This window comes from Thermobia domestica, chromosome 10 (genome assembly GCF_964235325.1).
Source record: "Thermobia domestica chromosome 10, izTheDome1.hap1.1, whole genome shotgun sequence".
NCBI lineage: Eukaryota > Metazoa > Arthropoda > Insecta > Zygentoma > Lepismatidae > Thermobia > Thermobia domestica.
Genome location: NC_137463.1, coordinates 17,729,327 through 17,752,963, shown reverse-complemented (window position 1 = coordinate 17,752,963; position 23,637 = coordinate 17,729,327). Strand labels below are relative to the sequence as shown.

The window sequence follows — 23,637 nt, the reverse complement described above, 5'->3', positions numbered from 1 at the left end:
CGAACCAAACTTCGTGTTTCATCTTTTCGAGAGTATCTTAGTATTCCCCCTGGAATCGATTCCGGGATTACAGCCACAGCAAACATATGCGTTAATCATTTGACTACAAACAAACACGAAGTGGAAATGGAAACCAAAATTGTATCTGTCAAGACAGCAGCAACTCTCGACGTTGTGCAAATAACGATCACTATAATGCATTTTCTTCTTGTGACGAATTGTAACTGTAAGTTTATATATATATATATATATATATATATATATATATATATATATATATATATAACCTACTAAACGATAGAGTTGGATTGTTGTGTTCACTAATAGACTCTACTGATATGCTTTTTAAATCAATGGTTGCCACCACAGCTTTGAAGTCTTTGTGCATAATTCAAAAAATTTCGTTTTTTTTTTTATTTATTTTTTTATTTATATAAATCTTAAAATGTAAAACAAGCCAACCGTTACGACATTATGAAACATCTTCCTTAGTTGTTACTATAAAACTTGATTTCTTTTCTAAAACTTGTGGTTGTTGCGTTGAGTCTTATGTTCATAATTTGCACCAGTGGTTCTCAATCTTTTTGAGCCTAGCACCTTCTTGTGTGAATGCGATTGCACCGACCGCCCCCCGTCATCGTTACCCAATTTACCCATGCTGTAGGAGGAAGCAGTCTAAGAAGCTTCAGTTCTTAAAATCAGCTTTGAAGAGAATCTAAATATAAACTGTAAATTACTCACAGTAATAGATTAATAAAATTCCTCAGAATTCAACGCAAAAACACGAGTGAATTTAGACGTAACAATACTGTTGCTTTGTTAATTTGACATAAATCGCTCTACTATGTTATCTACCTACCGATTATTCGGAAGGAAATGTATCATTTCTTCTTGTGAGTACAGAGACGCATAGTATGTTCATTATCATTACAATGCAGCAAAGCAATACCAATTGTTCATATTTGAGAACTGCTTATTTAACCGATTTTTTTCCTATTCCTCCGATTCAGTAAATTTTTTGCTGCTGATGATTGAATAATAATAATTTAAGTTTATTATGTGCTGAAATTTTATAATTTCAACTTCATGTGCAGCTTATATATTGCATATACAATTCACCTCTTACCAGATATACTCTGTGACATTATTGTATGAGTTTGATTGTATGTACGGAATTAGTATTGTATTTATCATATATACATACTACCCAGGTGTACCTGTGGTTGTTAATACTGTGTACTGCGTAATAAATAAACAAATATTATAATTATTTGTAAATAAAAAAGTCCAAACTTTTGATAATTTGTGTAATAGTTTTCGTCCAGCAATAAGAAAAAAATTCCAACATGCCATGAAATCCCAAACTCTTCCAAAGCAGTCTATATCCCCCCCATCTGGGAGGCCGCTAACGTCCAGGTTGAGAACCACATCTACACCATTATTTGTTCGATGTGTAATGAATGACTTTTACATTTACAGGATGACGCAGATGCTGGTGAGGAAATCCCAGTTGTTACCCCTTCGACACCTCGCATTAGAAATTTGGCACAATTAAGTCCAGCTCAGAAAGTCTCACTGCTTGGAAGACTTTCGAATCGCATGACTGGACGCAAGAGATACTCAGCGGAGAGAGAAGGAATAGATACAGATAAGAAAACGGATTCAACACGAAGGCCACGGAAGAGAAGAAGTTTGGAAAAGTTTACTAGCAGAGTGGTAAGTCATAAGTTATAGATTCTTCAAAGTCTTTCATCGTTTCATATTATGACTCAACTTCATATAAGATATAGTTGTCTTTGCAGTGAGACACAATGTTAAAATAAAAAAGGTGAAGCCTTACCATAATCGCTCTTTTACCTTTACATACAGTGAAGAATATCTAATATCGTCTGTAAACCCATGTACAGGCGTATCTGCATGTTTTTAATTTTACAGGAAAGCAATTTGAAATTCTTCGTATAACGTTATACCTTTAATACTATCTTCAGAAACACTAAGGTCAAAGCTTTCTTGGTACAAACTTTTGCAACACCGTAGAAAATGAAATGAGTAAGTAAGGTATAAAGTTATACAAAGAATTTCAAATCGCTTTCTTGTAAAATTAAAACATGCAGATACGCCTATACGTGGATTTACCAACGATATTTAATGGCCCGGCTTCCTTTTCTTTAAGAAATTGGGGGATTTTATGATATATATAACGATACTGGGTGATTAATATTATGCAATGTAAGGAAACTACGTAATGGTTTTCAGCCACGAAATATTTATTATCACAAATCATTAGAATACTTTCATCTTCAAACTTGATAAGAATAAAGTTAGGTCAGACTGCGAATACTTAAAAGAATTTCACAGCTTATAAATGTTTCATTGTTAGTATCTGAAATTTAGTGAGAGTTTACCAAGCTATTTGTAGTTGTCCCCAAACCTATATTTACGTGATGAAATAAAAATACATACCAGAATTAAGAAACATGAAAATTGTGCTAAATAAAAGTATTCTCTTGTTTCTGACTGACCTAAACTTTTGAGAATGTACAAGTATCATATATGTACTAAAAGAGTAAAACAAATCTTTTAATATGAATGGTCCCTGGTTCGATCTCGGATGAGTGAATTTGTTGTGAACAATACAATTTCGTGGATTTTGTGAAAGTTATATCGTTCCGTCTCATGTTCTTAATCTCAAATAATTGAAATCATCAGTGGGTGGAACAAGTATATTGTTAAACTAAAGTTTCAACCTACCAGTAATCAATAGAAAGAAGATATTCAACAATAAAACTATGAATTTCTAGATTAATGACGTGAGCAAATTGATTGATTATGCATCATTCAATTAAATATGAGTTATAAAATCGGTTAGGTCCCTTCCGGCTTATAGAACTGAGAGATTTAGTACTTTACATTTAGTTATGCAGTTACTTTTAAAAATGTGTAGTACTATGTAAAAGAATCTTCTTGTTTACTACAGTCTATAACTTTTGGATTAGGATTAGGAATTAGATTTCTGAGCTTTCGGGATCTATGGTCGTCTTAGCCCGTCAACTATGAGCGACGACGTCCCTCGACGAGCACACTATCCGAGGAAAGGGAAGGAAGTAAGCAGCCTGGGACATGTTAGACACCATCCCGGAATTTGCCTTGTGTGAAGGAGGAAATTCTTACTCAGGATAGCTGGCCTGTAAAAGCATTTACTTTTTGGACTGAGTGTCCCCACCGGGAATCGAACCCGGGACGCTCCACCAGAAACGAGAGCGTTAGCGACTGCGCTACGAGGGGCTACTACTATGGAATGAATTCTTTGAGTTGTTGACGCAATAAAACTTGCATCAGCTGAACATAATGGCATCGTTCAATTCTGAAAACATGAATAAAAGAGATGATCTTTGTTTTGAGTTAGTTTTACATTTAGAACATCGTGAATTTATTTTTTTTTTTTTTTTTTTTTTTTTTTTTTATCCGACATTAATTGAAGTTTGGCATAGAAGACCCTAGATTAAATGATGCCTCATAGGTATAGTAAAAAAATAACCATAACACTAAAAAAATACACTATAAGCGCTTCAGTCCAACTTTAATTGGGTAACTGTTTCGGCACCTCATTGATGCCATTGTCAAATCCATGTAGGTGCAGATTCGAAGTCAGCGTCTGGTTAGGTATTCTGAAGTATAGAGTACTGCTTCAATGAAACTTCCGTCCATTTGTACTTTTTGTGAACTTGTTAGAGCCATTTGTTGTTAGATAAATGCTCATCCTACACTGAAATTTAAATTCCTGAAAAGCTTGATTTAGTGATGTAAAACTTCCAAATTATTTACAGTACACTTTTCAGTTGCCACTGCCACAAAATTATTTACAGAAACATCACTCAGTTGCCTCTACATCCATCAACAATTATATGGGCGCCACATTAAAATTTTGTATTTCAAAAAATCAGCGCTAGCAAATCATATGTTTCCGTAATACGTTAAATTTTCGCTAAACGCTTCATTAGGTAGAGAGAGAGAGAGAAAACAAGCTGAAAGCATCTCGATGGGCGCCATGTTAGAATGCAAGGTCAATAAAAGAAATTTAAGGTACAGAGAACAAGCTGAAAGTATGTAGTTGGGCGCCATGTTGGAATGCAGTCAATAAAAGAAAAATTAAGGTACATAGAACAAGCTGAAAGCATCCAGATGGGCGCTATGTTGGAATGCAAGGTCAATAATAATAATAAAAAAAGATACAAAGAACAAGCTGAAAGCATCTAGATGGGCGCCATGTTGGAATGCAAGGTCAATAAAAGAAAAATTAAGGCACAGAGAACCAGCCGAAAGCATCCAGATGGGTGCCATGTTGGAATGCGAGATCAATAAAAAAAAAATTAAGATACAGAGAACAAGCTGAAAGCATCCAGATGGGTGTCATGTTGGAATACAAGGTCGGATTATAGTGTTACTATGTTATAAATACGTAGATGGAATGTAAGTGAAGGAAGACAAACTTACGTGTCGGTAGAAAGATATTAGAGTGAAGGAGCAATAAATAAAGAGAAGAAAATGCTGGCATAATATAGGAAAAAAGGATTGAAGGATAGAGGGAAACAAGTTTAATTTCATTATCTTCCTGCGCCTTGCGCTTTCTTTGTTCCAACTATATTTTATTTTTGAATTACATATTGTATGTTCTATACAAGTTATAATAATCTAGAATGGATTAATTGTATATTAAAAGGTTTGTTATTTAGAAGTTAATATTATAAACTCAAGTCTGAGTTCAGCCATACATTTATAACTCGTATTGTTGTAATAAAAGTCTTAAGTTTTACGTCCCACGATTATGCCGGCTAGGCTTAAGGAGACGGTGATAGTAAGAAATGAATGAAATGGTGGAATGAAGACAGTGGGAGGAAACGGAGGAACCCCCCTCCAAGAAAACCCACGCACACGGTGTTTGCTCACGACAAAGCTCATTTAGCGCGAGCTGGGATCGAACCAAGGATTCCATGCACCAGAAGTGAACGCTACCATTGAGCCACCGCGGCTTTTTTTTTCTCTTTTTTTCTTTAAGTTGACAAAAGTAAGAGTAAAGGTTTTGTGTATTCTGTTTATTTCAGACGCCATTGTATTCGAATTACATGCGCCCAATGTTAATTTGTATAATAATTATTCTTTGTTCTCGAATTGCTGTTTCTCTTTTCACTGAACATCAGAATACAGGTATACAATAAGGAAATAATAATAATTCGTTTGTAAGTAGTGCGAATAGAATGCTTTTGTTTCGTAATCAGTATAGACAAGTATTGCTTAGGAAAATTGAATTGTCGTGTGTAATACGTCACATTATTTTATTAAATAGTTCAAGTATTATAATAAAAGTATATTAGAAAGGTATGTGTATTGAATTAGCTTACCGTACCATGAATCATTTTGTTTGTATTATTGCGAAAGTAAAATATTTTCAAACTTTAATATCAGAAAATAATTCTTTTTAAACAATGTGGCCAAATTTCCACTTTATTATACACGAGCAGAATACCCACTCTTCGTTTCATTTTGGACATAAAGGAGTAAATTCTGATTTAAACGGCATGAGAAGTGTCACTGTTCGTCTCAGCGACCCCGAAAACTATAGATTCGACATTAATATAAGTCATTTTCGATCTTTTTTATGTTAATCTCCCCATTCCCCAAGTTGCTCTGAATTTGGATTTTAACAGCATCGTAAGTGTCACTATTTATCTTAGCGACACCGAAAACTATGGATTCAACACTAATATCGGTAATTTTCGATCATTTTTGAATATCTCCCTCCTTTTCATCCTCTAAGATGCACCGTAAAATTGAAATGAGAAAAAATATCCCAGGCCCGAACTTCATCTGTGCTGAAATTTTGATCGAGATCGGTCGGATGGTTCGAGAGGTACGAAGTTACAAACGTAGTGACTTTCATTTTATATATATGAAAGAGAGAGAGAGAGAAATTTGGATCATTTAGAATAATTAAATGCTATTTATATTCATCATTAAGATAAGATTATTTGTAACTGAGACTTGAACACCAAGCTCATGAAAATGAAGGAGAAAATACTATTGAACAAATGTCTCATTCAATCGTTCAATTGCCTAAAAACGTAGACACGGTGTAAAGATTAGGAAATACAAAAAGGATTTACACTTGTTCAATAACCGTCTTAGGTAAATTTGGAGGTTTTCTTCATTCTAAAATTAAATTCTGTGGCACTTTTTTTAGCGTCTACTCTCGCCATTAGTAACATATACAGAAGAATCGTTAAAACTGCAGTTTTTTCATAAGAAATCACCGGTACAAGTAAAGAAAAGACTATAAACAACCACTTTATCAAGAGGTATTTTTCAATATTATAACTTGCACCTAAAGTGCAAAATGCGTTTATAACGTAATTTCATCTTTATGTGAGTGACTTAATCTCGTGAACGAGGCCACAGAATAAGTAGTTGAAACCGATTAAGTAAACTATCACAGACGCAATCAATGAAATGGATGTTTCACTTATCTCCATAACAGTTAAATCCCATTGCATTGCAACGGCTAGTTAGGCGCCTTATGATGTGTGGGCAGCTTATCGGCCTTCATTGTCGTTAGCTCTGGCTTTCTAAATCGTAGTACGCTATCTCTTAATTAAACACTCCCCAGTTGTCTCACAGTTGTAAGTCAGCTCTGAAAACTCTTTGACGGATATATATATATATATATATATATATATATATATATATATATATATATATATATATATATATATATATATATATATATATATATATATATATTGCCATAACAGCCCATTTAAGGGCCTTAGCCGCTCCAACGCCATCTGTCAGCGACCGGCTGAACTACGTCCAGCCTAGCTACGAGCACGTGGTCAGTGCGCTGCATCCCCCTGTCACTAACCGACTTATCGAGTTTTCTAGGCCTAGTGGCCGTCACGTCTTTCATTCACGTGACTCCCCAGTTTGCCTCACGTCGCTGGGTGAATGCCGAAAATTGGGAAGCGCCGACCGGGAATCGATCCCGGAACCACGTGGACAGATACGAATATAGGGGATGTTTAAAATTATTGTGGATATTATTTGTGCAACAGTTTTTTTTTTTCCCCACTACTTTTGCAAACTTGGAAGTTAAGCATAATAAGTACGCCATTGAAACTGAAAGAATATTTTTCTAATAATCGTAGCTTGTAGACTCGTAAGTTGCTGAGTTTGCTTAAACTTGCAATGTTTGTAGGTTGAAATATAACTTTAATGAATCAGAATTAAAGTACACTTCTGAATTGAATACCAAAACTTCGAAGAATCAGCGATTATTTTGATAATAAATAACATTTGTTGTAAGGTTCGGAGTCGCCTTAAAATTTGTTGTGTCCCGGACAGCTTTATATTTTTCCTCTCTCGTACTAGCCACCACCTCCAATCCCTGAGCTTGGCAAATGTTGGGAAGATCAGACAATAGGGAGGACTTGGATGGATGAAGATGCACGCAAGCGAGTTGAGGAGATCCGACAGAATCGAATTGAGAGACAGAAACGGCGACAGATGCTGAGAACATTGACCACTCAACGTTTTTATAAAAGTATGCAGCTGCTACAAGCAGATGAAAGGGAACGAGACACGAAAGAAGAGCCTTTTGAAGATTATTCTCTCTTCCTGTATCGTCAAACAGCGCCAAGTTTTCAACAAAGGGTTAAAGAGTTAGAGAAGAAGCTCCTGTATCCTGTAAGAGAGCGCGACGGATAGTGAGAGTGAATGTCTTGCAATGTTTTTAACTTCCCCCATAATCTAATAAGTCTTGGTGTGTCACGAATTAACATTTCCCGTACACATGCTTGTACATCTGATTGTTGTCCGTTAATTGTTAGTAGATGGTGAAACGAAGACTTTAATTGAAAAGAGGTTAATCCCGATTCAGATACCCTTGTTTGGAGAAAACGTTTGTTCAACCAAAATTAACTTAAATTCTGCCGAGTTGCTAGATAGTTGCTTTCAAAAGTGCTTTTACGCAGCAGGCTATTTTTGTTGCTTACTGAAGAGCGAGTAACAGGTAAACTTATGTAATTAACAAAGTGAGAACCGATATTAACTGCTTAATTTGTTGTTTGTTACTCATTGTAGAAGAATGTGAAGTCAGTGTATTTTATGGTTTATCTATGTTTGTCGTATAGTCAATTCCTTTATCTGTTAATATGCATGAAATGTTTTGCAAATTACTGTGAACCGCAAGTGGTCATGCCATGTAATACCCAAAACGTCTTCTAGAGGCGTGTACATAACATTAATATAGTGTAAGTAAAGTTTATGATTAAGAAAGAATTTTTAACTCAATATGTATATTACAGAATTAGAAACACATTTTACTATAATTTTAGATTTAAAAATAAATAAATAGTCAGTGATTGGTGAAAATTAGCTGACAGTGCTTGCATTTAGAATCCTACACCTCACCCCTGGTGTTTAAAACTGTCTGTGAGGTGAAAACCCATGAGAAGAGAAATTGCTCTCAAGCTTTAGACCAATTCAAACGTAGGAGTTATTTCAAACTGTGAGCAAAATCTTTACCAATAGGATTCAGTTAGAATGTTAGAGATGTACGGATTTGACCCGTTCTGTCACGGGAAGAGATTTTGGTATCAAGATATGGCTGAGCTAGTAGTTTTGAGAAATATTCGAATACAAGAAATTATTTATATGATATACAAGAAACAAAATGTTCGTTTAACATAATATTAAATTTTTCGAAAGTTTCCAGAAACAACTTGACTTGTATAACAGCCAACTTTAATTATAAATCTTTCAAAAATAAATAGAAAATAACTATAGTTAGAAATTGCGTTCTAAGCCGTATTTTGCCTTGAATATTCTGAAATTTACATCAATTAGCAATTTATGCAAATGACGCCTTTCTTAACATCAAGTCCCAAATTACTTCTTTTTTCGAGTTCTTTTTCACTGAATTTGGAAAGTCAGTTCTACCAAACTAAAAAAAACTAGACTTGCAAATATGTAGCATGCGTTTGAAATTGATCTCTGTTAAAACGTATGATCCAAAATAAAAATAATAAAATAAGATTTATGTTCATAATACTAAAATTTATATTATATTCATTCTAATGAACACATTTTTTTCACATACAAATGACATGCTTAAGTTGGATGTCTGTACGGTCCTTCTGACCACATTAGTACGTTCTGGTACTGTTATAACGCATACTATTTTCCAGTAACAATGATCTTATACAAAACCAATTTTTCCCAAACGTAATCACGTATTTAATCTCTTAAAACTCAGTCAAAATTTTTAGACTCCGATAGGAGACTGTGCATTGGCATTTGTTGTCAGTTGGAAAGAATAAATTAGGGAAGGGGGGGGGGAGGAAGGGGAGAAGAGAAACCATCGTGGGCAGTCAGCAAGACTAATATATTGAACGAAAATCAATCGTCGTTTCTACGTACTACATTGCTAGCCTAGCCTTAGCCTTAAAGTATTTGTTAGTATCACCATCAGTTTAGATTTTCAGAACATTGCAGAAAGCGGTGATTTGTGTTAAATTTCTTGGAGCTAATTTTTTAATAAGTACGAAGTATTACTGACTAAATTAGGTAATTTTTTTCGTCGTCTAAGCTAACGACGACATTATTTTAATTTAAAGACCTTTGGCAGTGGGGGAATATATTGACAAGTATCACAAAGAATATTTTCTAAGTATTAACTAATAACGCAAATAGATTCCAAAATTATTCCTTGATTTTTGCAGTATTTTGGAGAATGTGAAACAATAGGACAGAACTGATAAAGATCCTACATTTTTAAAAACGAAAATTATACTTTCTCCCACACTTTGATAAATATATATATTTTAAAATAGTTTCTAGCGATTTTGTACAATATTAAAAAAATACCAGAGCAAGAATGTTTTACATATGTACACGTTGATTCTTTATTTGTTTTCAATTATTACAACGTTAATTATACAACGGTACATATAAGAATAAGACTAAAATACGGCTTGAAAACAATCAAGATTTTTTCACATTTTTAAGAGTGAGTAAACGTTAGCATTTAAATCTATGAAGTATAAGAATCTAATTTATTTTGAAGTTCACAATTATTTTGGTGAGCGAACAAAATTATCAAACTGAAAACATAATCACACTTAATCGTAACAAACAATTTAACAAAAATAAATAAATAAATACAAATTAATAACAGATTACAAGTCTACATTTTTCTTTCAATATGGAAAGCAGTATTTAAGGAGTTTTCAGAGAACGAAAGTTTTAGAACTTAAGATGGTTAAAAAGATATTAAGATATATGTATATATTATTTTTCAGGATAGGGAAAACAGAATACATGTTGATTCAGCTGGGAAAGGTGAAATGGATGAAGATTTTAGTGGGCGGGTACGAGAATTGGAGCAAAAATTAAAAGGTAGTGCAGCAACTGACAAAAAACCAAAGGATTTGTTACGTGCAATAGGTAAGTGGAAACTGAAAGTGTAATATGGTTAATGTTTCGTATTGCATATGATTTTTTTTTAATCCATCGTTTTTTAATTCAACTTTAAAGTTCGCTGCTGAAGGAAAAAAAAAAAAAAAAAAAACTCCAGTGACCTATTCTTTGCCCGCCAATTATGTTATCTTATTACCTAACTTCCTAAGATCCTGCTCCTATTTTCCTCCCACCTTCTTGTCCTGACCTAAGATGAACAAACGTCCTGTTTTGGATCAAAAGGTCTAATATATTTCAGTTAAAACTTTTCTTGTAGGCATATAATGTAGCCAAACCCGAACTATCACTTAACTTACTATGATATACTTATTCCGTTAAAAAGATACGAAAACTCGACTTAGGGGCCATTCAAAAATTTTGTAGCCTGATCCAATTTTGGATCAAAAGATCCATTATATTTCAATCAAACATTTTCTTGTAAACCTTATATCTAGAGAACTACATATAGTGTAGCCAAACCCAAACTATCACTTAATTCAGTATGGTGTGCTTATTCCGTGAAAAATACGAAAACTCGATTTAAATGCCGTTCAAATATTTTGTGGCTCCTGATTCAAAAACTAATTATTGGCCAAGATCGCAATTTCTTGATCCTTTTTTTTTTTTATCATTCTTAATATTCTTGTTAACAGAATTGTCTTTTTTCTTCAGAAAGTCGCCTCCCCCCCCAAAAAAAAAAAAACGCAATTCAAATTCTCTTTTTTTTTCTTTTAAAACGCCTGCCGTTTTTAGCTCATATCTATGTATTATAATTTTTTTAAACATATTTTAAAACACCATAGTTGAGTCTTTGTTTTTAATAGATTTCGAAAGTTTGTGAAATACTTCTATATTTTTCTAACAGATGCCTTCGTAGTAATTTTTTTGTTTCAATATTCGATAACTTTCCGTAATCAAAAGTTACATGCAGATTCGCTAGGTGTATTGTCAAATTATGCCGATTTGTCGAGTATTCTGTTTCTTCAGTTTCTAAATTTGGTCATCCCATCCTATCCAAAGGTATTTTTTCGAAATTTACCAAATAAAGTGCTATACAGTTTGCACTTATTTATCATGCGAGTTATATTTCTTGCTAATTTTAAACGTCTCGATTTAATTGTGCAGGGTGTCCCAAAAAACAGGACCGAATGCAAATGACAGTAGTAAGGGGCGGTTTGCATATGATGAGTAATAGAAGGGAAAACTTTTCAAGTTTTTAACATAAAAAGCAATGAAAGTACTAAGTATAGACATTGAGTACTCAAGCCTTGAATGGCTCTTCAACGTAGAGAGAAGAGAAACAAAGAAGAAAAAATTGAAATGAAATTTTTCAGTTTTACGTTCCATGATTATGCCATGTAGCCCAAAAGAGACGGAGAGGAGAATGAATGAAATTATGGAATGAAGGAAGTGAGACAAAACGGGAGAACCAAGAGAAAACTCACGCACACGGTGTTTGTCCACCACAAAGCCCACTTGGCGCGAGCTGAAAACAAGGCAAGAAGATAATACTGGAGTTAGATGTTCGGTCCGTTGTCATTATCACCCAATTTTAGTTTGAAAACGTTTCGAGGATATTCGTAATCCATTTCCAAATGAACACAAAACGAGTAAAGTTTAAGACTTCTTTTTTTCTAGAAGTAGTTGATGAAATGGATATAATATGGAATTTTATATACTTAAGTATGCAGAAAGTCTACAGTAGAGCATAATTACAGCAATAAGAACTAACATTACAGCTAACTTGTGTTCATTTGTTTTGGAGATATAACCTAATTTAAGATAAAAACGAACCTGAATAATTATTGCTATCCCAATTTCGCACGTATTAGGGAAGATTTTAGAATTAACTATACATCTTTTTACAGGTAAAATTGAGAAGACTGATTGGAACGTGAAAGAAATTGAGAAGAAGATTTTGGAAAACAAAATGGGTGTTCCCACCAAGCATGAAAAGCCGGAGAGAGTACCAAAGTGGAGTAAAGAACAATTTGAAGATAAGGTATGTTTAGAATAATCATTCTTGTTTTTATATAACATAGGAAAAAATTACATTAATAAATTCATGCCAGTTAAGGGGTAGATGTATACTTGTATTAACTTTGTTTGCATAGAAGACAATGAAAAGTATACAAGTAACAATATAAGAGAAATTTACCAAATAGAAAAGGAAATTTTTTTACTATGTGGTAATTGATGTTGAGAAACATTTGACCACTAACAAACTTATAGTAACTAATGAAAGATCATATAAAATGGGACATGATAAACTAGTGATACAGCATTCATATGTGGTGAAAGGTTTCTGCTTATATTCCAAGCCATTTGAGCTTGTGTACATTATTGTGTTTGTAGGTTTTTCGTTCCCTTTCACCAGCTTCATTGCAATAACTAACTCTATGGCCTATGGATCCTGGAGGTTCAATACCACGTTCACAAAAGCTCTCTATTGACTTCTGTCCTTAGATAACTAGATTGAATTTCTATTTTGTATTCCCGTTTCTGCCACATCCATCTTAATATTGTCTTCCCATCTGTGCGTATGTCTTCCTAATGGCCGTTTTCCGATTGGTCTTCCAGTTAAGACTTTGAAAGTGTTCCTACTTTCTTCCATTCTGGCTACATAACCTGTCCACCTAAGCTTCCTAGATTTGACGACCTTAACAACGATACAATTTATTTAGTTTCTCGTTATGAAGTTTCCGCCATTCTCTATTCCCGTTCCTCTATTCGGAATATGGGTCCGAATATTCGTCTTAGTATCTTGTTCTCAAACACTTTCAGTCTTCGTTCTTCCCTCAGAGTAAGTGTCCATGTTTCGCAACCATACAGAACAATAGGCATGATTATCGTTTTATATATTTTAAGCTTCAAATTCCTCGACAGAATTCGCGATGAAAAGAGATTTTGAACCGAATAATAACACGAATTCCCTGCTTGTAGTCGACATTTAATTTCTTCATGAATATGGTTTTGGTCTGTTAATATTGATCCTAGATATTTGGAAGCATCCACTTTATCGAAAGCATTGTTTAGTATTTTATTATAACACTTTAATAATGTACTTTCATCAACTAGATGTGATTCGCCTCTTAACCCATCGATGACGTATTGGAACTAAAACTGAATATTAAATTTTAATGTCAGTGTTCGTGCGCCGTCGCTGATTAAAAAGTTTTCAAAAATTGAAACTAAACTATTCATATGTTATAGTATGTTAGTACATTTTGTAAGATGAAGTACTAGTACTAACAATAATCAAATAGTTTTAGTGCTTGATATTTTCCCATACTTTTGTAATTCATTGCAATGCATATTTTTATACAGTTTCATTTTCATATGTTGAATGATATTAAGCCCCGATGGATGTGTGCGTATAATATTCTACAATATAACATGTCTAAATTTGGCCACCGATCATTCCACAGAAAATCGTCAATCAAAATTATGATAACTTACAGTGTAAAAATAACATATGATTATATTTGGAAGATTCAGCAATATGCGGTCAAGTTTAAGAAGCAACCAACTTGCTATAGCAAGTTGTACTGTAGTATATTTATGACCTGTACTACGTAGATGTTAATAGTTTCGTTTTTAGGGTAGTGTGTGTAGTAACGTTGTGCTATGTTTTAACATTTTGTATTTCATTTTGTGCTATTCAGACACTGGGAGAAAAAGAATATGAACAGGTTAGTAATATATAGGGAGTTAAATATTTTGTGATTTGATTATAAAATTTAATATCCTTACTTAGTATCGTTGAGCTCAGTTCAGTTTAAGATTTAGATTTTTTTTCTGTAATTATATACTTTTAGATCATAGTCTAACTTCTAACATTAGGATTTTAGAAGTTTAAATATGAATAACTATATTTATTTTTCAACGATTTGGTTACTAAGTTTTAACCTTTAGATCACACACACTTTCTTTCTTCAGGATTTCTGTTAAACATGGCTCCGTTATACAATTTTTGATACGCATACTTATTTAATATTGTATATCATGTATTCTACGACATTGTACTTGCCTTTTTTGAGTGGGTGTCTACATGCTAATTATCTTACAGAAACACAAATCCTTATTTACTTATACAGATTGTGCCGAAAAATGCCACTTCTGAGTTCCATCATTGGACATCACAAATACCTCTACGTAACAACATAACACAGTAACATTTTGCTTAATAATAATAATAATAATAATAATAATAATAATAATAATAATAATAATAATAATAATAATAATAATAATAATAATTTAATTGGTATCAGGAAATTACAGACTAATAGTCAATTTACAATTCCCAAGAATAGTACATAAATAATGAAACAATCACACATACAATAGCATTAAAGAAAGACAAAAGACATACAAAAGTAGAATAATATTACATATTAAGTAAAACCTAACTAAAATTACAATCAGGTTATAAAAAGAAAAATCCATGCACGGACAATAATAAGATAAATAGGAACAGTGTAATTAAAACTTGGATAAAAAAGAAAGAAAAAAGAAAGAAAAGAAAAAGAAAAAAAGTTGTAATAAGTGGTAAGTTATAAAATAAGCAGGTAAGTTATAAGTATAAAAGTAACTGGTAAGTTATAAGTAAATAGTTGTTGGCATTTGACAAACATTTATATATATCGGTGCATCACTAAAATTAGGACTCTATTTTAAAATTTCTTCTTGCCATGTTAGGGACACCAAGACTAACAGCCTCAATTAACAGTAATTTGCCAGTCAAAATATTATGGAGTAGTTTGATGTCGAATAAAGTTCTAGGTAGTTTTAATAGATGAAGAAGGTGCCTAATATTATCATGAGTTTTCTCTGATAAAAATTTAAATTTTCATTTTAACCATGAGAGAAACAAATTTTGAACTACTTTAATATCTTTTTGAAAGTACTGAGCTCCTTTATTCCAAATACTAGTACAATATTCAAGGTGACTTCTTACGTTAGCATAGCATAAAAGTAAGAAGGTTTTTAAAGAGGAAAAATTTTTAAAAATCCATTTTATGATTCCAAAGTTTCTTCTAGCTTTAGAAACTATGCATTCCAGATGTATGTTATTAAATAACAGTTTGGCATCAAAAGCAACACGTAGATCCTTAATAGAGACAAGCTTTTTGACCAAAACTTTATCAACAACATAGTTATAAGAAACAGGATTAGTTTTTGAAGTAAAAGATGCAAAACATATCTTACTAAGATTCAAAGGTAAAGCATTAATCTTTGACCAAGTGACAATGGTATTAATGTTATTTTGTAATTTAACACAGTCACAAACATTATTAATAGCACGATAAATCTTCAAATCTTCAGCATACATAAGAAATTGACAATTAATATTTTTTTTTAAGGTCATTCACAAACAAGACGAACAGAAGTGGACCTATAAATTGGAACCTTGGGGAATACCAGAAAAAAAATTGTGTGTATCGGAAACAAAAATAGTCAAGCGACTAATTAGTGGTTTGCATCGATCGGTACACTGGAATTTAGTTGTGTATTTATTTAAATGCATAGTTAGATTGGATCGGACGTAAAAATGTATATAAACTCTTTGATTTGCGACATCATGACTTTATTATAGAAATACACGGTGTTTAAATTGGGTTATTAAATATCTTGTAAGGTAGTTGCTCGCACTTACTCTTGGTATACATTAAAAAGACAGCAGAGAAATCACAATCTAAAATTTTCTGTTTTACTGATTTTAATTTATCCCGTCGTTTAGCCAAATAGTTAATATGCATAGTTCGATACTTTGTAGTAAAAATAGGACTTAAGTGTTGGTTCGGCATATCGCAATTGAAAATCTACTGGAATAGATTGCGCTCGTCTAGAAAACTAGAAAAGTAGCATTTCGAGCTCATGCTCTGACCACACATCATGCAGTGAGCAATCTAGATAAAAAAAAAATAGCCCTATTTGGGTTATACTGCTTGGAAATTTAGTATAATTTAGTGATTAGAATTAAGTTCGAAGTTTTGTTAATCGAATTATTGTGTTACATTTTGCAGTTCCTGGCGATGGAGAAGAAGCTTTTGGGCAAGGGATTTGATGAAGAATCGGCTGCGAAATACGCAGAAATTGATTTGACCCTGAAACGTTTGGAGAAGAAAATGAAAGAAGGAAGTGCTCTTGAGATGGGTCAGCGGGGCAGTAACAAGGTTTCCGCAATGGCTGAACAATTTTCTTCGAAACTTGAACCAAAGGAAACAACCAAACCAAACATACCAAAATCAGTAAGTCATCCATTGTCTTGCAGGGTAGCTATAAGTTTGAAAAGCGAACCCTATTTATCAATTTTAACATAAATTTATTTTTACGTAATGCTAAATTAGATAATGAGTTAAAGAAATGAAGAGAGACAAACTGTTAAATAATTAAACGAACTTCCTCGTGAATGCGTCATCTTGAACTTGGTTCTAAGTTCATTCGTCTTCCTCAGTAAGTCTGTCTTCGTGGTGGTGGTTTAATTCTTCTCACGTCTTAGATATATGTGTTAAGATCATGGTTCCGAATTGCATGTCCAAAAACCTTTTAAAGGGTACTGTTCCATTCCCTTCCTTTTCTTGCAACTGAATCTGCTATAAGCTACCGTGATAATTATGCAGGGTGGCCCATAATTTTGTATATGATTTTTCAAAGACTGCGGTAAAGAAACTAGTAACGTAATTTGAACATAAATACATTACTCTCATACCTTTCCTTACAAGAATTTCAATCTGTTCTCCATGGCATGGTCCATCAGTGCATCGTCCAAATCGATACATGCCTAGAGACGAAGAGCAACGTTGTCAGAAGCAGCTGGGCAGACCCATACTGGTATCCTGTGGACTGGCCAAATTGCATGTAATGTTGATACACTTTGTCCTTTAAAACATCTAGTAAGAAAAAGCCAGGTTGGTACAAATCAGGAGATCGAGCTGGCCACTCTACAGAATACAAACCTGTCTGGCATACACTAACGGGTCTAAGTCCAGTGACGTTATCCTCACTCTCAGGCTACCCAGTGTTGCCATATCAAAACTTTTTGTCTAAAATTACGAATAATGCATACAATCACTCAAACAGCATGTACATAATTATGGGCCACCCTGTATATATTTGGGATGTAAGAGAAATGTGTCGAATTGTTTTGAAATAAGTTCAAGATGAGGCATCCATGAGTAAATTAGTTTGAATATTCGCCAAGTTAAATGCTTATTTGTGTGTAATTTTGCTGGGATTATGGAATAACTTGAATATCTCTAGTCCGTAAAGAATGAAAGAAATCCTTGAATTTATTATTAACCTACATAGTAGTGACAAGGCACCACAAGCTTCTGTACGTCAAGTGACCCATTGCAACTTAAAATGATATTTGTTTTCAGAATTCCCAAACAGCGTTAGCAATTCCTGCTCAAGGTGGTTCTGAAGTTTGCCATTTTTGTGGAAAGCGTGTATATCTGATGGAACGCTTAAGCGCAGAAGGAAAGTTCTTCCATAGAGGCTGCTTTAGATGTGAATATTGTGGCACTACTCTAAGACTAGGTAAGCTTCTTGTTTTCTTTTTATATATTATTTTTACTGAATATAAATATATCGAAAAGAAGGCAATATTTTGCTGTCTTAGCACAGTATATTCGCATTTTTGTCTGAATATATGTTGCATTATAGAAAATACAGGGACTAGTTTGAACATTAACTTCGTTTTGAAGTCCTGTAAAATGTTTCAGAAAACTTTTGAGTAAGGTTTTATCTCATAAATTTACTTCATACAATGGCAAATCGAAAAGTCTCTGCCCTATTTTTTCGAGCGTGTAATACAGTTCAGTACAAAATCGAGATACACAAGCGATGCTACAGGCTTTTCTTGGAAGGGCTCCAGTGTAACTTCGATTTCTTTCATCGCACGGCGCTGTTAACAGTTGTCAAGACGGGCGGAGTGTTTATAATGTACACGCCAAATGAGCAGCGAAGTGTTAAGGGACACACAGAAAAATAAAGCCGGTGTGTGGGAACAAGTGTTTAGCAGTGCGAAGTGCGCAGTGGCTGTACAGGTAGTTTGAAAATCAACAGTATATTCGGGATGTTGGCAGTTTGGTTTTCCTTCATGACAACGCAAAACTACACGTTGAACGAACAAAACAATTGTCAAATTTCACTCTTGGAAGTGGGAGATTATGGTGTGTCTCCTGACAGTCCAGATCTTGCCTCCCAGTGATTACCATCTTTTTGGTCAATTGAAGAAGTTCCTTTGGTTCAGTGATCAACTGATCGCTTTATTAATAACAATAATAATAGTTTGTATTCTGCAGTAAATCAGTAGGTGCAAAAAGTTTTCAATTTTCTCTCGTACTTACTGTGAAATTTTGAATCTTGCGTTTCTGCTCAAAACTGACATCCTTTGATTTTAGTTGTGTATGTAAATTATTTTTACTGTTTTAATGTGTTGCGGAACATTTTTTCCCTATAAATGTGATATGAGACTGCAAGAAGCTGCAGAAAAATTCGTAGTGCAACCCAGAGTGCACATGGAATAATGAAATTTTAGTTATTCTACATAATCCCCCCTTCTCCACAAGTTCAATACATTTCTTTTTTTGCACAGTGCTTCAATTTTTCAGACCAGTTAAAAAAAATCTCAAGACTGTTTCCTCGCACCACCAGTGCTCCATGAACAGGAGCATAGTCTAAAAAAACATAAAAAAAAAAAAACAGAATTTAATTTTTCCCGCAGCGTTGCACTTTCAATTTGTCTTTTAGTTTTGACTCTTCATTAAATGTCTGACCCTTGGGCAGGTAGTCTATGAGTACGACTCCAACCTTATCCCAGAAGAACATTGCGAACACTTTTCCCAACCGACTTTTGTCTCATGAACTTTCTGGGGCAAAGGGAACATTAGTGCCGCCACTCGATTGACTTGTTTTCGTTTCAGAATCGTAATAGTACAACCATGTTTCGTCCATGGTTACTGTTCGTGACAGAAATTAGTCGGCATTGCGGTCAAAATTGGAGATGACTTCCTTTGATGCTCTCACTTTTTCAGACTTTTGACCTGCTGACAGATTTTTGGAAACCCATTTGGCCGAAAGCTTGCGCATGCCCAGTTCATTATGTTGCCGATGCGTTCCCGAGAAATGCTCACAATCTCTGCCGCACATTTTGATGAGATTCTGCAATTTTCAAGCATAATGTCAAGAATTTCGTTCACAATTTCGGGTACAGTCACTGCTATTTGTCTTCCTGCATATGGTGTATCATATGTTGAGAAATCGCCACGTTTAAACTGTACCACGTACTTCTTCACCACTACATATGTCGGAGGAAAATCCTGTGATATTTTGACTGATTTCCTCATGAATTTGCTTCGGTGACTTGTTGGTGGAACTATTATTTGACGATAGCTCTGATCTCGATGTTCGTGAAATTCGCTATAAGACACAATAAGAATTTCGTTATTAATATGAAATTTTTCATTTGTATAGAGATATGTTCTTTGAAACTGTACAATTTTATTATTCTACCTGCATTCCTTCTGGGATAGACGATGAATTTTTCAGAAGCTTCTCGTATAAGCTAAATTTTTAAAATGAAACGTTAGCTCAAATAGTTACTCAGAACATTTCATATGACCTGCAAGCAGAGCTTATGTTGAAAGTACCGCCGTATAACTGTACGTTACGTAGTTGCTGGTTTCACTTTAAACTCAGACACTACTACACTTTAATTTACAGTTATTATTATTATTTGTAAATTATGCTGATTAACGTGGGTTCCTGTCACCACGGCATGGCGCGTCCTCAGGTTGCGGATCGAGGAGAAGGCCTCTAGATATAGAGGTTAGCTGCGAATATACTGAATAAGCAGTCGCGGACAGCCGACTAGGAGTGGTCCTCCAGCTTGGGGGTTTGGGTAGGGCTAACAACCTCATCCTGTAAAAAGAAGCACTTGTTCAGAAATATTCACAAAAGCCTCGGACAAGGACTGATAACTTGGCACGACCTCAGCAAAAGAAAATGGACTTGAGATTTGGAACATGGAATATTAGGAGTCTTTATAGGGCAGGCGCGTTAAAATCCGTAACGAGGGAGTTAGAGAAATACAGGATGGACGTAGTAGGAGTGCAGGAAGTTAGGTGGGAAGGAAATGGATCTGAGAATTCCGGAAATTTTACGTTCTTTTACGGAGAAGGAAATAAAAATCACCAGTTAGGAACAGGGGTTTTCGTTCATAAACGTATATTACCAGCAATTAAACGGGTTGAATTTGTTACTGACAGACTTTATTTTATTACTCTTAAGGGACGGTGGTGTGATATTATTGTTTTAAATGGACATGCCCCAACTGAAGATAAGGATGACGATATAAAAGACAGTTTTTACGAAGAAGTGGAACGGATATTTGACCAATTCCCGCCATACCATATGAAAATTCTATTAGGGGATTTCAATGCGAAGGTAGGACGAGAGGATATTTTCAAACCGATTATAGGGAACGAAAGTCTGCATAAGGAAAGTAATGACAACGGTGTTAGACTCGTGAACTTTGCAACATCCAAACACCTAATCGTGAAGAGTACAAAATTCCCACATCGCGACGTTCATAAATACACTTGGACATCACCAGACGGAAAAACACATAATCAAATTGATCACGTTTTAGTAGATAGAAGAAGGCAATCTAGCATAATTGATGTCCGGTCGTTTAGAGGGGCTGATTGTGACACTGACCACTACCTGGTAGCAGCGATAATACGAGAGAGGTTATCGTTGAATAAAGGTAATATTCATTGTCCGAAAACGGAGAGATTCAATTTAAAGAAATTAGAAGAGAACCAGGTAAGAGAGGAATACCAGATTGAAGTTTCGAATAGATTCTCGGCTTTAGAAGATTCGGAGTGCACTAGTGTTGAGGATACCTGGATTGAAATTAGAGATAGCATTAAAATTTCAGCAAAAGAAAAATTGGGACACGCGGAAATACGTAGAAACAAACCATGGTTCGACCAGGAATGCATAAAACTAGCAGAAAAGAGAAAACAGGCAAAATTACGCTGGCTACAAAATCCGAATGAAATGACTACACAAAATTTCGCAGATATCAGGCGGGAAACTTCCAAAACTTTTAGAACAAAGAAACGCGATTTTCTGAAAGCTAAAATTAAGGAACTTGAAGATAATAGTAAAAATAAAAACATACGGGACATGTATAAGGGAATCAACGAATTTAAGAAAGGCTATCAACCTCGTGCTTATATATTAAAGAAATCTGACGGTACAATTCTCACTGACACGGATAGCATCTTAAATAGATGGAAAGATTTCTTTGACGATTTGCTTAACACGCAACCAAAAACTAGTGTGCGTGGAGAAAAGGAGACACACACCGCAGAACCGTATATTCCAGAACCCAACCGAATAGAAGTAGAAACCGCTATAAAGAAATTAAAGAAACACAAATCTCCGGGTGTAGATGAAATTCCGGCTGAGTTAATTTTAGCTGGAGGGGAAAAATTGTGGAACAAGATACACAAACTCATTCTCCTTATCTGGAACAAGGAAGAATTGCCACAAGAGTGGAAAGAATCAATCATTGTTCCAATCTACAAGAAAGGCGACAAAACTGACTGTAATAATTATCGAGGCATTTCTCTTCTGTCAACATCCTATAAAATCCTTTCAAATATTCTGTTAGCAAGACTGACCCCATACGCAGATGAAATTATTGGAGATTATCAGTGCGGATTTAGACGAAATCGATCAACTATCGACCAAATATTTACCATTCGCCAAATACTCGAAAAAAAGTGGGAATACAATACCCCGGTACATCAACTATTTATTGATTTTAGAAAGGCGTACGACTCGGTTAGGAGAGAAACATTGTACAACGTTCTAGCAGAACTTGGAATACCGAGAAAGCTAATTAGATTAATTAAGATATGTTTAAATGAATCCCAAAGTAAAGTCCGGGTAGGAAAATTTTTGTCCACGAGCTTTCACGTCGAAAATGGCCTGAAACAAGGAGATGCGTTGTCGCCATTATTATTTAACTTCGTTCTGGAATACGCTATAAGGAAAATCAAAGATAGCAACCAGGGCCTACAGTTGAACGGTATTCACCAGGTTATGGCATATGCTGATGATGTAAATTTAATAGGAGATGATAGGAAAACAATAGAAAGAAATGCAGAGATCTTATTAAACGCTTGCAGGGACATGGGTTTAGAAGTAAATGCAGAGAAAACTAAATACATGGAAGTGCGTCGGGACCAGAATAAAGCAAATTATGGATGCGTTAAAATGATTGAAATATTAAATAATACTTTTGATAAAGTGGATAGTTTCAAATATCTAGGATCAATATTAACAGAGGAAAATCATATTCACGGAGAAATTAAATGTCGACTAAAAGCAGGGAATTCGTGTTACTATTCGGTTCAAAATCTCTTGTCGTCGCGAATTCTGTCGAGGAATTTGAAACTTAAAATATACAAAACGATAATCATGCCTGTTGTTCTGTATGGCTGCGAAACATGGTCACTTACTCTGAGGGAAGAACATAGACTGAAAGTATTTGAGAACAAGATCCTGAGACGAATATTCGGATCCAAGAGGAACGAGCATGGGGAATGGCGGAAACTTCATAACGAGGAACTACATAATTTATACGATTTACCCAACATTGTTAGGGTCGTCAAGTCTAGGAGGCTTAGGTGGGCGGGTCATGTAGCTAGAATGGAAGAAAGTAGAGACGCTTTCAAAGTCTTGACTGGAAGACCAATCGGAAAACAACCATTAGGAAGACCTAGGCGCAGATGGGAGGACAATATTAAGATGGATCTCGCAGAGATTGGAATACAGAATAGAAACTGGATGCAGTTAGCTAAGGATAGAAGTCAGTGGAGAGCTTTTGTGAACGCGGCATTGAACCTCCGGGTTCCATAGGCCATAGAGTTAGTTAGTAGTTAGTTAGTTATGCTGATCCAGGCTAGTTTGCTGTCAAGGCTTAATAAAAAAAAATTAAAAAACTGTGCTGGAAAGAGGTTGGAGAAACAACGAAGGTCATTCAGTGTGCATTTTCCTTGCGACTACGGCAAATTACTCAATACCTTAAGTCAAATCTACCTT

The 23,637-nt window shown here is 34.5% G+C and overlaps 1 protein-coding gene across 7 annotated transcripts in view; it reads left to right on the top strand.

Annotated features, from left to right (window-relative positions):
- Window positions 1–23,637, top strand: part of LOC145662330 (uncharacterized) — a 351,525-nt gene that overhangs the window by 244,413 nt on the left and 83,475 nt on the right. For 5 of the 7 annotated variants that reach the window (XM_081727809.1, XM_081727804.1, XM_081727807.1 and 2 more), the window contains 7 exons: window positions 1,480–1,716; window positions 7,423–7,737; window positions 10,353–10,497; window positions 12,378–12,511; window positions 14,175–14,201; window positions 16,539–16,763; window positions 17,895–18,054. In XM_081727809.1, coding sequence (XP_081583935.1) covers window positions 1,480–1,716; window positions 7,423–7,737; window positions 10,353–10,497; window positions 12,378–12,511; window positions 14,175–14,201; window positions 16,539–16,763; window positions 17,895–18,054 — 1,243 coding nt within the window. The remainder of the gene's footprint in view (window positions 1–1,479; window positions 1,717–7,422; window positions 7,738–10,352; window positions 10,498–12,377; window positions 12,512–14,174; window positions 14,202–16,538; window positions 16,764–17,894; window positions 18,055–23,637) is intronic. The other 2 variants (XM_081727810.1, XM_081727808.1) reach the window with 2 other exon arrangements.